Raw genomic sequence first — 14,407 nt, forward strand, 5'->3', positions numbered from 1 at the left:
GTACATTCCTAGTACCTCAGCAATGGGGAAAGGAAGAGGGCAACATGTGACTCAGTTTGGACTAAAATGAGGGTACGCCCTCTGAAACTTGGAAAATCCCGAGGCCATGCACCCCTGTGGAGTCTCCCCCTTTATTCGAAAAAAAGGTGAAGGACTCCTCTTTTTGGACATAAACCTCTGGTGTTTGTGGAATATTCCTGACATTAGTCAGGACACACTTCTGGCAGATTAAATCATTCCGATTTCGCCGCTAACTCTTCTCTCCTGCCATGTCAGTTGTTCCACCTTTTTCATAACTATTTCCGCATTCGGTCGCCACCGACCTTTGCCTTCTGCTAGCGCGGTAAAGCAATGCTAAAAATCAATCTGATCCTTTCCCTATACCCGCCAAGATTCCGGCCCGGCGGACAAAATGTCTGTTTGCCCTTTAACCCCAACGTCGCCGGCAGCTGCGCTCAGGGAACGACTGGCAATTCCCTCCGGGAACTACACCGTCTCAAGCCCGGCGCCCGGCTGAAGGGCCGGGCGTGGCAATCGCGCTCGGCCCCGCTCGGACACGCTCGTCCCCTTTCGGGCCCGTTCGGGCCCGCTCCGCCTCTCTCGGGCCCGTGCTGGAGAGGGCTGGAGAGGGCCTTCCTCCGCAGTGCTGCCAGGCGCGCCGGGAAGGCGCACGGGGCCTGGCCGCCGGGAGAGACTGCGCACGGTAACGTGGCCCCGCTCTTGAGGCCGGGTCGGGGCCCTGGGGAAGGGCGTGGAACGGGACCTGAGGAAATAGAAGCGGTCGCTGTGTTGCGCAGCGGTCTTGGAAGCAGTGTCTGAATGCGTGTGTGCGTGTGTGTCTGTGTGTGTGACTGTCTGTCTCTCTGCCTGTCTCTGTGTGCCTGTGTGCTTTTGGTTTAGAAACCACGATTATTTTTTTCACACTCAGAATCTTCATTTCCACAGTGATATCTCTTTGAAATTGGCTTTGATTGTTAAGGTAAAGTTACACTATGTTTGGAGATGGGTGGGACGAAGATTTGGAATAATAATATCACACCAATCACAAGAATTTCTTGTGTCTGTATTTTTGGTAATAGTACTGATTTTCTGTACAGTATTAAAGTTCGATCTTTTACTTAAATCGTCTTAGTAGTGGGAGGTATGCTCTCTGGCATTTTTTTTCTTTTTTTTTTTTTAATCTTAGAGGGCACAATGACTGTCTTTGAAAAGAACCTGCATCAGGATATGGTTTCTCAGCTGCATAACTTTGCTGCTGCTGGAGACACAGCCAGGCTGAAGGTGCTGCTCAAGCACTCCCCATCACTGGTCAATGCAGCCACAGGGAATGGCTGGACAGCCCTCATGTACGGCGCTAGAAATGGACACCTCGAGGTTGTGCAGATTCTTCTTCAAGAGGGGTAAGCAGTTTAGTGGACCCCATTCAAGAGCTCTGTTTTGCACCCCCTTTTTGTCTCAGTTTTGTCTCAGAAGTAAATTTACCAGACAGATAATGGCAGAATTTTCAGGGCTAAAACTCAGGAAAATGTATTCTGTATCAGTTTATAACTGGGTTCTGCTATTACATCATGCTTTTCATATTTGCTAAGAAAGTCTAAAAGTTATAAGCATCTCTAAAGTCACTCCTTTGACATTCAAGTATATGTTGTTACTTTTCACAGAGGCCAATAGAATAGAACAAAGTTCGCACCCTAATTCCAGCCACTGTATTGAGAATAAATTGCGTGTATTTGATAGTTCCACTTAAATTTTTTCTCTAAACTTGATTTGTAATCCACTTGAATCTTTGTTAGTATAGAATGTTTGCTGACTCTTCAGTAAGAAATCACAGACTCACCTTTTCCAGAATTACTTCAAATGGAAAATGCTTTAAAACTAAGTTAGAATCAAATGCGTTTAACTGAGTTTAACATTAATCAAGCCCAGGCTGTTCCATTCTGAACTCCTAGTTACAGAAAAAAGCAAATTTAGTTCATTCTGTAGTTAATGATTGACTTCAGGCATAGCATTCCACATCTTCCAGTAATCATCCCACCCATTTTTTATTTTTTTTTCAGTCATAGCCAAGAACTGTAGCCTCTGCTGGGGCTCAGAGCAGGGCATTAGATGAACCACTGGCTTCTACGATAATCAGTACATTCCAGTGTGTAGAGGGTATCTTAGTGCAAGGTTTTGTGTATTGAGGAATCTTTTGAGATGCTGGGAAATTTATCAGTAGGTAAATAGGAAAACAGTTTTTTTTAACTTAAGCTTTTCTTAAAAAAAAAAAAGAAAAAAAAAGTGAATATCACTTTTAAATGTCCTTTTCATGGTTGCTTTGTTAGGCAATTGAATGTAGTTCATGAAATGATGATGTACCATCATAGGTCTTCTTTTAGTTAATGCTTAAAGTAATTATTTTGACAATTATAGTTGCTGGTTATACAAACATGAATGTCTATGAAGATAATATTTCATAACATTATAGAGAATAATTCTAGAAATCTAGTCAGTTGGTTTTGTGTCACAAAATTGTAGCATCGTAGATTGTCCTAAATTGAAAGGGACCCACAAGGATTAAGTCCAGGTCATAGTCCTGCACAGCGCTGTCTCCAGGTATCACACCATGTGCCTGAGAACATTGTCCAAACACTTCTTGAACTCTGTCAGCCTTGATGCTGTGAGCACTACCCTGGGGAGCCTGTTCCAGTGCCCAGCCACCCTCTGGGTAAAGAACATTTTCCTAATAACCAACCTAATCCTCTCCTGAGAGAGATTACTGTCATTCCCATGAGTCCTGTTACTGGTCATGTGAGGAGTTGCTTTAGCTGCAAAAACTTGTAATTTAAGTTTTGAATAGTTTTCTAAACAGTATGCTCAAATTCCCTCAAAAACTACTGAGTTTAATATAAATTCTCAAAATGGTCTTGCCTGTGGTACAGTTAACTGTGTATCAGCAACATTAATATTACTGGCATCTTCTGGTTTTAAAAACTGATGAGTCTAGTATTTATAACATAATTTGTAATTTACAGTGACATTTCTGTCTTACTTGCCATGTTAACATTAGCAAACAATTAAATTGTGTTATTTTGACCTCCCAGTCAACCTCAACCTATTTAAAGTTTGGGTTTCTTTTCGGTTTTAGTATTTTAATGTATGTGACGAGGCAGCATTCCCTTACCTGTTTCACTTTACAGACATCTGGGTAACTTAAAGATCTCTACAGGAACCAGCTTCTGGCACTAATGAGAGGCTGTATTCTTATTTTATGGTAAATCATCCAATATCCTGAGTTAGAAGGGACCCACAAGGATCAACTCCTGCAGTTGCGCAGGTCATCCCAAGAATCCCGCCATGTGCCCATGTTTGAGAGCATTGTCTGAACACTCCTTGAACTCCGGCTTTGTGTCCTGTCACTGCTTATCAGAGTGAAAAGATTAGTACCTGCACCTCTGCTTTCTCTTGTGAGGATGTTGGACACCCCAGTGAGGTCTGTCCTCAATCTTCTTTTCTCCAGGCTGAACAACCCAATTAACCTCAATAAAATATTTTCTTGTAAATGTTTTTTGCTGCTTCCAGTAGGTTCTAGAAAGTAATGCTTGTTAGGCATTTTTTTTTCTTTTTTTTTTTTTTTTTCCCATTTTGATTACTGATTATGAGGAACAGACCTGTGGTCTGACTTTTGAAGGTCTTGTTTTGAGCCTTTTTTTTTAATGATACCGTATGTGGAATTTTAATAAATTCATTGCCTTTGTACTACTTCATGTATTGTGGTGAATGATAATCTGAAAGGATCAACAAAAATGTGAAATATAGCCTTGGCAAAAGAAGAAGTAAATTATATTTTATTATCATGATGCTAAACATTTTGCCTAAAGATTATCCCAGTATAGAATGTCTAGAAATTCTCGTACCTTAATAGTGTCAGATGCATATGCTGTAAGAATAATACAGCAACAGGACCTTTCCTAAGCATATTTACTCTGGTAATCTCAGCTCTTTTCTGTTTCTTCAGGTGTGACACATCCATCATTAATAAATCAAGGCAGACAGCTCTGGACATTGCTAAATTTTGGGGGTACAAACACATAGCTAATTTGTTGGCTAATGTGAAAGGTGATCAGAAACCTAGTTTTTTGTCAAATGATGTGAAAGAATATGAAAATTATTTCGGCATGACACTTCTGGACAGGAGGAGTGATAAAAGAACAGATTCTAAGTGGCTAAGTAAAAAACAAAGCCATCCAGCTACAGTGTACATCCTCTTCTCAAATCTAAGTCCCTTGGTTACTTTGGGTGGGGGAAGAGAGAGCTCACAGCAACCAGAAGTAAAGCTTTGCAGGTTGTGCCACAAGGATGTTGAACAGTACATGAACCAATCTGAAGAATGTACTTTGATTTTTCTTGGAGTGGACCTTCAGTCTGATATGAACCTGATGGCTGCTTGCAATGGAAGAGTTCAGCAAGAAGGTGAAGATGGGTTAGTTGCTTGGTTTGCTCTTAGCATAGATTCTGCTTCTGCTGAAAAATTTAAACAGAAGCATGAGGACTGTTACTTTCTTCACCCACCGATGCCAGCACTACTGCAGTTACCTGAAAAAGAATCTGGTAAGGTACATAAAATGCCGCAAGTACAAAATGTAAAATCAGAAAGATACGCTTTGGTATTCCCTGAGCTATAATTCAAAGAAAAGACAAAACACTGCAAAGAAATTGTGTTTTCAGTGTCTTTAGAAATATTTTGATTTTAAAAGCCTGGTAGTGGTTTTGTGAAGAATTTTGTATGTAAGAACATGTGCATTTGCAAAGGACTGGTTTCTGCAATGACTGTATTAGACTGTAGAACCTATTGATCATCATGGGTTTTAAACAGTACTATTTAAATATTAATGCGCAGACATTATAAACATAAAGGAAAAAATCTGTCATTACTGAATTTTCAGTAATGAAATTCTAATTAAAATTAATAATTACAAAATAATTAATTATGAGAAATTAGAACCTAAGTCCTTCATAACTGTGTTGGGTACTCATATGACAAGGAAGTGTCGAAAAGTCAGGATGCCAAAGTGAATTAGTGTTAGTAAGGACATTAACAACAAATGTTTTTAATGACTGCTGTTGCAGCAGTTTTGTTTTTACTAAGTATATAAGGAAAGCCCGACTTGAACCTTAAGTTTAAATGGAACAATGCATTATTGTGTCAATACCTGTAGTAGCCCTAAAATGGTCATCTGAAAAAGACTTGATACATACAATTTTGGCAGTTTGCCAACACAAAGTGACTTCTGTGAGAAACAGGGTATATTGATCCGGATGAATTTTTTTCTGAATGTATGTAAATTGCCCTGTAGCTCTTTAATACTATGTTCTATTGCATTTGCTGCGCTGCAAAGAGAAAGGTGTGCATAACTCATACTGCTCAGCTTCTCTTGTAGCCATGATTATGATTCAAACCACACTCTGATTTTTTGTGTTAAACCTCAGTACTTGATTTTTCTATGCTGTTAAAAGCTTAACATGAAATAGTATTTGATTTTGTGCATTCTTAATGTATTGTTTTAAAGGAGTAATCGCCCAGGCGAGATCTGTTCTAGCATGGCACCACCGTTACCGGTTCTGCCCAACATGTGGGGGTGCAACCAAGATTGAAGAAGGGGGTTACAAGAAAACTTGCTTAAACGAAGATTGTCCTAGTCTCCAAGGAGTTCACAACACATCATATCCAAGAGTTGGTGAGAATACTCACTCAAAAGTGGCTTGCTTGTAAATCACTTGCTTATAAATTCCTATGCATGTATATCAATTTATTTCTAGCTATTTCAGCTGCTTACTTCTGTCCTAGGTCTTCCATACTTGTTTCTCTACAGACTACGTGTGTCTCAGCTCTGTTTAGGACTAAGTAGTTCAGGCTTCTCTTTCTTGCACTAGTCTGTGATACAGAATTGCTGTGACAATGCAAACCTAATTTCAACAAATAATCTCATTTAGAAGTTCCAACAGTATAAATGAGATACCAGCAGTATAAAGGGTCACATTTTACTTTTTTACTTAAAACTGGATGACAATAAAAAGGGGAAGAGATCACAAGTTAATAGGGTTGCTTAGACCAATAGGAGAAAATATTGTGTTAGAAAGAAAGAAATACAATGACCAGAAGTTAGAGAATTTGTCAAAGTGCATCATCATATGAGAAACTGATAGCAAAGAGTAAATGAAGTCAAAGGTGGAAAGTAGTCCGTATTTAGTCAGTATTTACGTTGTCAGCAAAGTGTCTAGTTATTTGATGTTTAATCAAAAAGACATTCTTCAGACCTCTGTGGTGAAGAGAAGATAATAATAAATAAGTTTGTTGCAGAAACTGTTGGTATATGCTGGATGCATAGGTTAGTACTGCTGATTAGTACTGACTCTTTGCAGATTGTGTCCTTTGGTTAGAGGTAATTTCTGTCTGCATTTCAAGCCTTGGTTAGTAAGCTGCTTCTTCTAAGCATGTATGTGATACAACCAAATAAAGAGGTATTTTGCAGTGGATGGTAACCCCAAAGTGAAATGAAATAACAGCTTACTCTGGGCACAGACACAATTATGATTTCAATATAATTTTTGTCTTTATATGCATTGGTATGGAATAGACTAGAAGTTTTTACTGCATTAAGTCTCTCAGATGTTGAAATATATTCATTTCTTGTCCTTTGCAGATCCTGTTGTGATAATGCAAGTCATCCATCCAGATGGCAACCATTGCCTTTTAGGTAGGCAGAAGAGGTTTCCCCCAGGAATGTTTACCTGCCTTGCTGGATTTGTAGAACCTGGTGAGTAATTTCATTTTCCTTTATCAAATGTATTTTCTCAATGAAAGTCTTATACTTTTACAGTTACAGAGAAATATAATTTGTGCTATCTCAAACTGAAGTTTTTTTGCTTCCTGATAGATGAGTTATTAAAATAAATACACTAATTCTGTACTTTGCAGCTGCTGATTTATTTTAAAAAAGCAAAGAGAAACTTGAGTAAATAAAAATACTGAATAGTTTTCAAATCATGTAGTCTTAAATCACTACTTAAATGAAAAAAAAATGTTTTAAAACACGTCACCTTGGCTGGTGATACTTAGCAAAGGATTTTAGCATAGGAAAAGTAAGTGTTAAAGTGTAAGTTAAAGCTAACATTAAGTTAAGCATATGCTTATGTGTTTAGGGCCTGATTGATTCTGTGGAAAATAAGTAGAAATTCCGTAATTCTGAAAGAAAGATAAAGAGATTTTTCAGTAGCTATGTCAATCAATTATAGTTGAAATTAGTTACAGTTACAAGTACCTGCAGAACAACTTGCAAAATATTCTTCTATTGTGAATAGATCTTCATCACCAGTGAAATTATAGTGAAGAAATATATTCAGTAAACATGTGCAGGTTGACATACAGTAACAGCATGAACAAGTTTATTCAGGTATCATTTGAAAGAAGTCAAGATATTTATTTCTGATGGACGGACCATGTCCTTTAATGAACCTGTAATCAGCGGTTACAGCACAGTTCATGTGTGCCTATGTAGGCTGGTGACTATCAGCATTCCACAAACATGCATCTGCAGTTTTCTATGGATATGGAAACAGAGCTGTTCATTGCAGTTACAATTTACAGTATTGTCTACATGTGTTAAGACAATGAAGAAGGAGTCAAGCAAAGGGAATAATACAATGCAGAAATGTGAGCAAGTATTCTAAATCTCTGTTTTCTTACTATTATAATTCTAAATACTGATTTTTCAAGTTGCAGTACCTGCTGTTGCAGTCATACTGAAAATCCAGAAATTAACACAGTGCTACTTACAAATGAATATTTCAAGAATAATTATAGGAATTATTTAGTTTCTACTTAATTTTTGACATTTTAGGTATAGTGATGATGGTTTGTGTGTATAATGAATTATCAATTCAGGAAATAAATATTTTTACGGAGAAATTACTACACTTTATTTTCAAAGTTTCATTTTGCTTTTGTGGCTTTTTACTTTATTAGACTTTTGTGTCTTGTGCTGAGGTCTTTGCCCTGATCTGTGAACTAGATCTTTATAGATAATTGCCTTGGGCAGTTTCAAATCTTTTTAGTCAGTTCAAAGCACAGCGTGTGATCGTTGCTTGGAGTATTTTCATGAGCTGGTTGCTCTTTGCCCTTTTTGATTAGGCGAAACCATAGAAAATGCTGTTCGAAGAGAAGTAGAGGAGGAGGCTGGAGTCAAAGTTGCCCATGTTCAGTACGTCTCTTGTCAGCCATGGCCAATGCCCTCCTCCCTAATGATTGGCTGCTTAGCTGTTGCAGTGTCCACAGAAATTAAAGTTGACAAGAATGAAATAGAAGATGCCCGCTGGTTCACTAGAGAGCAGGTAAAGTTCAATTTCATTTTCTTCTATTGATTAGTCTGTGACTGTACTGGTTCTGGCATACAACAGACGCTTGCTTTTTCAGCAAGTCAAGCATGTGTACTCTTCATTTTGTCATACTACAGTTGCATTATATTGTCGTTGTAGGTTAGACACAACCAGAAAAAGACAGGTATTCACAGTAATGTCTGAGTTATTTGCAGGATCATTTTATGATGTTTTTGCCAGTTTGCTCTTGAGCTTTTTGTGAGATAGTCAAGTTATTTTAACCCATGTCCTTAGCAAGCCTGTGCTTTTCATGTAGTATTTAATAGCATTATTCATTACAGTTTCTCCAAACAGGCATGCTACCAGATTGCTGTGAGGGTGAAAGTAAAAGTAAGGACTCTGGGAATTCATTAGATTGAATTATCTTTTTTTCATGCAGTACTATTTTAATAATCTGTTATTAAATGCAGCTTACCGTACATTAATAAGAAATCCTACACTTAGCTTCCATCGGTAGTTAAAATATAGTCACATAAAGTGGGTGCTGTAGTTTGAGAGGAAGTGAGTTTTTTGGGATGCTGTGGTCAAACCAGTAGGTGCTCAGATTTGAATATTGGCACCTGGTGTGGCCACTGGGGACATGGTTATGCCTCTGAGAGCACAGGAGGGTTAAAAGCTGAGAACTCCTGGGGGAAGCTCTCTCTTGGTTCCATCAGGGAAAGAGGTCAGACCTCCCCTGCCCGGCTCCGAGCTGGACAGGGGAGGGGAAGCCATGCAGCCTGAGGAGGTAGGCCAGGTCTTGGACAGAGAAGGGAGGTGAAGGCCCCTTCAAGATGGAAAGGTGGAGGAACCCTGAGAGGCTTCAGGCAGCCCACCCCACCCCCCGAGGGAGAGAGAGCTGGTGTCTGTGCCACCTTGAAATTTGATAGCACAGCCAGCATGAAGGTGAAGGAGAAGCGGGCAGGGGCAAAGGTGCCCAGCAGGGCAGACGCGGGAGTTCTGGACAGGCAGAGCCTGAGACTTTTAACCCTTTTCTTGGATGCTGGAAACCTTACAAATGCTGATTCCTCCTGGAGTTGAATGAGAAGAGAGACAGAGATGAGATAAGAGGAAATGGGCCCCGAGAGAAGCTGAAAAGAATCTTAGGTGGGAGGAGGTGATGGAGTGGCCTTTGGCTGGACTTTTCTTGTATGGCCATGGACAGAACCATTTTTTTTCCTGTGACACAGAGACTGCATTTAGGGGGGAGGCAATGGCTTGGAGCCAAGAGAGTGCAGTGATGTGATGTGAAGGAGTATGTGAACAGAGACGACAGGAGGGTGGTGGTGGTGCCCTCCGTCTTCAGGGAAGAAGAAGAAGAAGATGATCTCTGTTCTCAAGACCCCCTCGGCCCCAGGGGGTGAAATTTGGTGGGGGACAGGTGTCCCAAAAGTGAGAGACTGTGCTCTTTTTAGAACTGGGCAAAGCACCCTTTAAAAAGGAAAACCCTAGAAGCAGCTCTGGTCCATGCACAGTGGTGAGAGCACTGGGCATGGAAGGAGGATGTCACGATGGCAAATGATCTCCGGGCGGTGCCACGTGTGACATGGAAACACAAGAGGTTTGAACTGTGTTTCCTGGGGAAGCCAGGAAAAGTACAAGAGGGAGTCCTCTCTCCTTGATGAACTGAGAATTGATAATCTGAAGGATGGTGTTGGACTGAGAGTGGGTGATCTGAGGGGTGAATGTATTGGAAATTTGGTGGAGGGAGGAGGAATGTTTTTGGAAGGTTTTCATCCTGAGTTCTGTGTGTTTTCTTTTATAGTTGTAGGTTAATAAAGGTTTTTCCCCTTTATTCCTAAGCTGGAGCCTGCTTTGCTCTATTTCTGATCACATCTCACAGCAGACATCAGGGAGGAAGCATTTTCATGGGGGCATTGCGGCAGGCTCAAGCCATGACAGTGGGGCAGAAAAGACTTTCACAAAAGTATTTCAGTTCGTGAGTAGGAGGAAAGATTGCTTGCACAACTTAGTTTTCACAGGTTTTCCTACAGGCAACTTAGGAGCTAAGCTTTTAATAGCACTAGACATCTGCCTAGCAGTTCAAAGTGTTTTGACTGTAAGTCACCTTGAATGCAAAGTTAGTCACCTACAATCTCAGTATGTTTCTGTTAATATTGGGAGCATTATTTAAAGGAATATCAGTTCTGAATGCAACTAGTCTCATGCAGATTGGTGGACAGCTGGAAATATGCTTCAAAAATGTATTGAAAATGTATTCAGATGTTACTTGCAACTGCTTCAGAAGACCAAGAAAACACATCTCCGTGGCACTACAAGTAAACATTAAAATAATTATTTTTGTCGCAGTGTAGAGCACCATCTGGTGGTCCTTGCCATAAAAAGGTTTCACAGAAACCTTAAATAGTGTATTAGCAGTTTCCACAGTTCTGTTAGGAAGAAGGTATCTTTTGCAGCACATTAAGCTCAAAAATGTCATCATTTACACAGTGTTGGACTTTCTCTGCATTTACCTTGGAGAATCTCTTAGTAGCTCTTTAATAGGTTTAGCAATGGCAGACTGCTGGATCATTATAGGAAGATAATTTCTGCATTAATACAATGTTAGCTTCTGTATATTTTATAATGCTATCTTCTAAAGATAAAAAAATCTGCTTTTATTGCAGGTTGTGGAAGTTCTCATTAAAGGAAACCAGTGTTCTTTCTTTGTACCACCAAGTCAAGCTATTGCACACCAGCTGATGAAACATTGGATTGGAATGAATGCTAATCTTTAGTTCAAATAATTGATTTATTTAAGTTACTTCTTCTATTGAATGCTTAATTAGGAATAAATTAGAACTGTTTGTCTAGTGACTGTGTAACCAAGTGGTTTTCTGAGCCTTTACGTTGGTTCCAGAGCTAAATTGTGCAAATCTTTGTAGGCGTTTTCAGACCTGAATTAGATTTGGACAAAACCCAATAATTATCCCAAGCAAGCAAGCACCAAATAAGTAGAATTGGTACCTTGTTGAGTACAGCCTGTGTTTCTTATTCTGGAATGAAATTATTATGCCTTTTTCTTTACTTTTTTATGTTTGATTTGGTCTTCTCCCACTGGAAGGAGTCACAGCATTACAAAGACGGCTGTCTGACCTTGCTTGCTGTTTGAATTCTCTACCTACATCCTCTTCTTTGGCCTTAATTGTTTCTCAGTTTTGCATATCTCCATTCTTTAAATTTGACCTGTCACAAAAATCTACATTCAGTGCTGAAAGCCTTACCAAGTATGGTTATTTTAAAGTTAATAGCATATGTAACATAGTGAATATGTGGTACTTTGTATCTTTCATATTCATAACCTAATTTATATTCACGCTCAAAACAAAGCATTTACTCGTCCATTCTGACTGCACTTACCCAATTGTATGTCAGCCTGAATTTAAAGGTATAACACAGTACTTCGTTTTTGAAACAGGTGTTGGAGAACCATCCCTGAATGCTTAAATATTAGTGTTTTTATAAGATAATAATGTACTTATTGATGCTGGGCAGTGAGTAATTTCATTTTCTGATAATTAGAAATGAAATTATAGAATAATAGAGAAGGAGGTATCCTTCTATTATTATTAGAATAATAGAGAAGAGGTATCTCAACATATGCACAAAGTTCTTTATGGAAATAAAGATGCCAAGATTGTTACTGCTATTACGAATCTTATCGTTGAAAGAAGTATATTAACTGCAGCTATAAGAATGCAGGGATAGCAATAGGTTAATTAAAATATTTATATATGTGTTTTTAATGCTACAGTTCAGATTTGTGCCTTAATTTATCAAGTTATTTAAGATAGTGTTGATATTCTAAAAAGAAAAGTATACTGGTTTAATATTAATTTCATTGAGTAGTCGTTCATAGTCTGTCATTCTGCAGTCATTGCAGTGATATCAAAAGAAATGCAAATGACCTGAGGAAATTGTAGTGACAAATGTAAACTTACTGTTTTATGATTTGTTTATTTGGGGTAATTTAAGTTGGTTTTAACAGTGAATGGTGTCACATTTTTTCCAAAATTCTCAGCAACCTGGAATCAGTAAAACTGATTGTACAAATCCTGATTGTTCTTTGTTTTCCCCATCCATATCACATATGCTCAGCAGTTTTCATGGGATTTTTTTTTTTAAGGCAGTACCTAAGAAACTTTAAAGCAAGAAGTCTTCCTGATTTGGAAGTATTTGACATACTATGTTGCTTCATTTTCTTCCTTGTTTTAGCCATTTGTAAAAATAAATATAGGTTATCTCTTGTGTGGCAAGGAGAAGGAAACTATACACTGCTTCCCTTAAAAATTGCTTTTACAGAGAAAGCGAGTTATGGAAAGCTGTCATAGGCCACATGTACCAGCAAGACTGTATGGTAACAGTGGCAGTTATCAGTTGCAGGTTGCTCATAGAGTAAAGGAGAATATTGGAAAATATGCAAAAAGTGGTGGAAGCTAAGCAATGAAAGGAAGTTTCAACTAGTACTGTGGTGATTGCATTCAGAGAGATGAGCAACAAAGGAGTGAGGAGCCAGATGGAAGAGGGAGGATAAAGCATAGAGCAAATATAGGTAGCATAAAAATAAGTAGTTTATGGCTTTGAGGTAGCTAAATATATATGACTAAGACCCATAGGAATACTTTTGAAACTATTGGAATAGTTTTTTGTGAAAAAAAAATATGGTGAGTGGCTATAGAGATGTGCTTCCAAAAGTGAAACTCCAAACACAGTATCCCTAACCAATTCTGATTAATAATCTGCCTAAATTTTTTTTTGGAATCTGTATACCAGTATATATATGGGCAGTTACAATGCTAATAAATAAATTTAAAATGTACTTTTCTGTATGAAGAAAAACAGAAAAATAATTCTATGACAAAAGGAACAACACTTAAATAATCTTTGATTTTGAGAGTAATCTTTTAATGATCTTTCAAGTTTAAGAACTTAAATGTGTCAACAAGTTTTAGTCTTTATAGATTTTCAAAATCTAAGCCAAGCTTTTGAAAAAGGTTTTGAAGCTTTCTTTTCCTTTTTCCCTTATGAAGAGAAGAATTCAATTTGCAGGGAAGAAGACAAATCTAAGAAAACTAGTTAGATAAATTTAATCTATTTAAGAAAATATTTTTTTCTGGCTTTTTATTGCTTAATTTGCCCTATTTGTAGGTCAAGGTTTGAATTTATTTCAAAATTACCTATACGTTTTTTGAAGGACAGTTACTGTTTGCAGTTTACACAGGAAATGTCAAATTGAAGAGCCAAATGCTGTGGTTATCTGGCAACTACAGCAGTTCAGGAAAATTAAATTTAGAAGCAATTGAAGAGAATGTAGCGGTTCAGGCAGGAGTATCGTATGGGCAACACCTCCAGAAGATCTCAGTAGTTCAACTTACTCAAAAGACAGCAGCAGCTTTGGAAGCAGGCTGTTTCTTACCCCAGAGTTAATGCAGTAGATTAAGAGAATAGTGTTGCTTACTAAAAAGAGTGGGTTTTTCTGCACTGTGAGTAATGGTTTGTCTCTTTCTCCCTTGCTTGTACAATGTCATCAGACCAAAAAGAGTACTCATGATATCAGATGTACAAGGCAGAAAATTATGGAGATGCCTTTTATCCCAGTTTACCTGTGTACTAAAGAGGACTACTTTCATTTCAATACATAATTTGAAAATATTATGTATATTATCTATTTTTATAATAATTTACAGTTAATAGAAATAGTAGCTTAATAAAGCAGGAAAAGATAATTAGGTCTTTGAATACAAACCAAAATTGATACTTCTAATGAAACTATAATCTCATGCAGTGTAATGACATTTTATATAAGTATAATGCTGGTTATGATATTTTTACAAACTTTGTATTTGTCCTAATAAACATACTTCTTTTAACTAATTTTTCATTCTGGATATATGTAAACATGTGAAAAGTAGAATCATTCCAGTGTTGATTCTATAATTTTAGCATTATATTTTCTATAGGAGGATTGGCAAGTCAGTAAATGATTACGTTGAAGTCTGCAGGATGTGAGGGA

General features: G+C 38.0%; 1 protein-coding gene across 5 annotated transcripts; it reads left to right on the forward strand.

The window, feature by feature from the left end:
* Nucleotides 1-571: 571 nt before the first annotated feature.
* On the forward strand, nt 572-14,268 carry NUDT12 (nudix hydrolase 12). Of its 5 annotated transcripts, none has more exons than XM_059873211.1 (7): nt 572-703; nt 1,187-1,400; nt 3,998-4,590; nt 5,550-5,717; nt 6,684-6,797; nt 8,171-8,370; nt 11,022-14,268. In XM_059873211.1, the coding sequence occupies exons 2-7, from the start codon at nt 1,195-1,197 to the stop codon at nt 11,130-11,132; spliced, it is 1,392 nt and encodes a 463-aa protein (XP_059729194.1). In that variant the 5' UTR covers nt 572-703; nt 1,187-1,194; the 3' UTR covers nt 11,133-14,268. The 5 variants fall into 5 exon arrangements, with proteins under 5 accessions (XP_059729194.1, XP_059729195.1, XP_059729196.1 ...); XM_059873212.1 differs by having other exon boundaries at nt 3,998-4,452; XM_059873213.1 differs by lacking the exon at nt 572-703 and adding an exon at nt 849-979.
* Nucleotides 14,269-14,407: the final 139 nt, after the last annotated feature.

Source organism: Haemorhous mexicanus, chromosome Z (assembly GCF_027477595.1).
Source record: "Haemorhous mexicanus isolate bHaeMex1 chromosome Z, bHaeMex1.pri, whole genome shotgun sequence".
In the NCBI taxonomy this organism is placed as follows: domain Eukaryota; kingdom Metazoa; phylum Chordata; class Aves; order Passeriformes; family Fringillidae; genus Haemorhous; species Haemorhous mexicanus.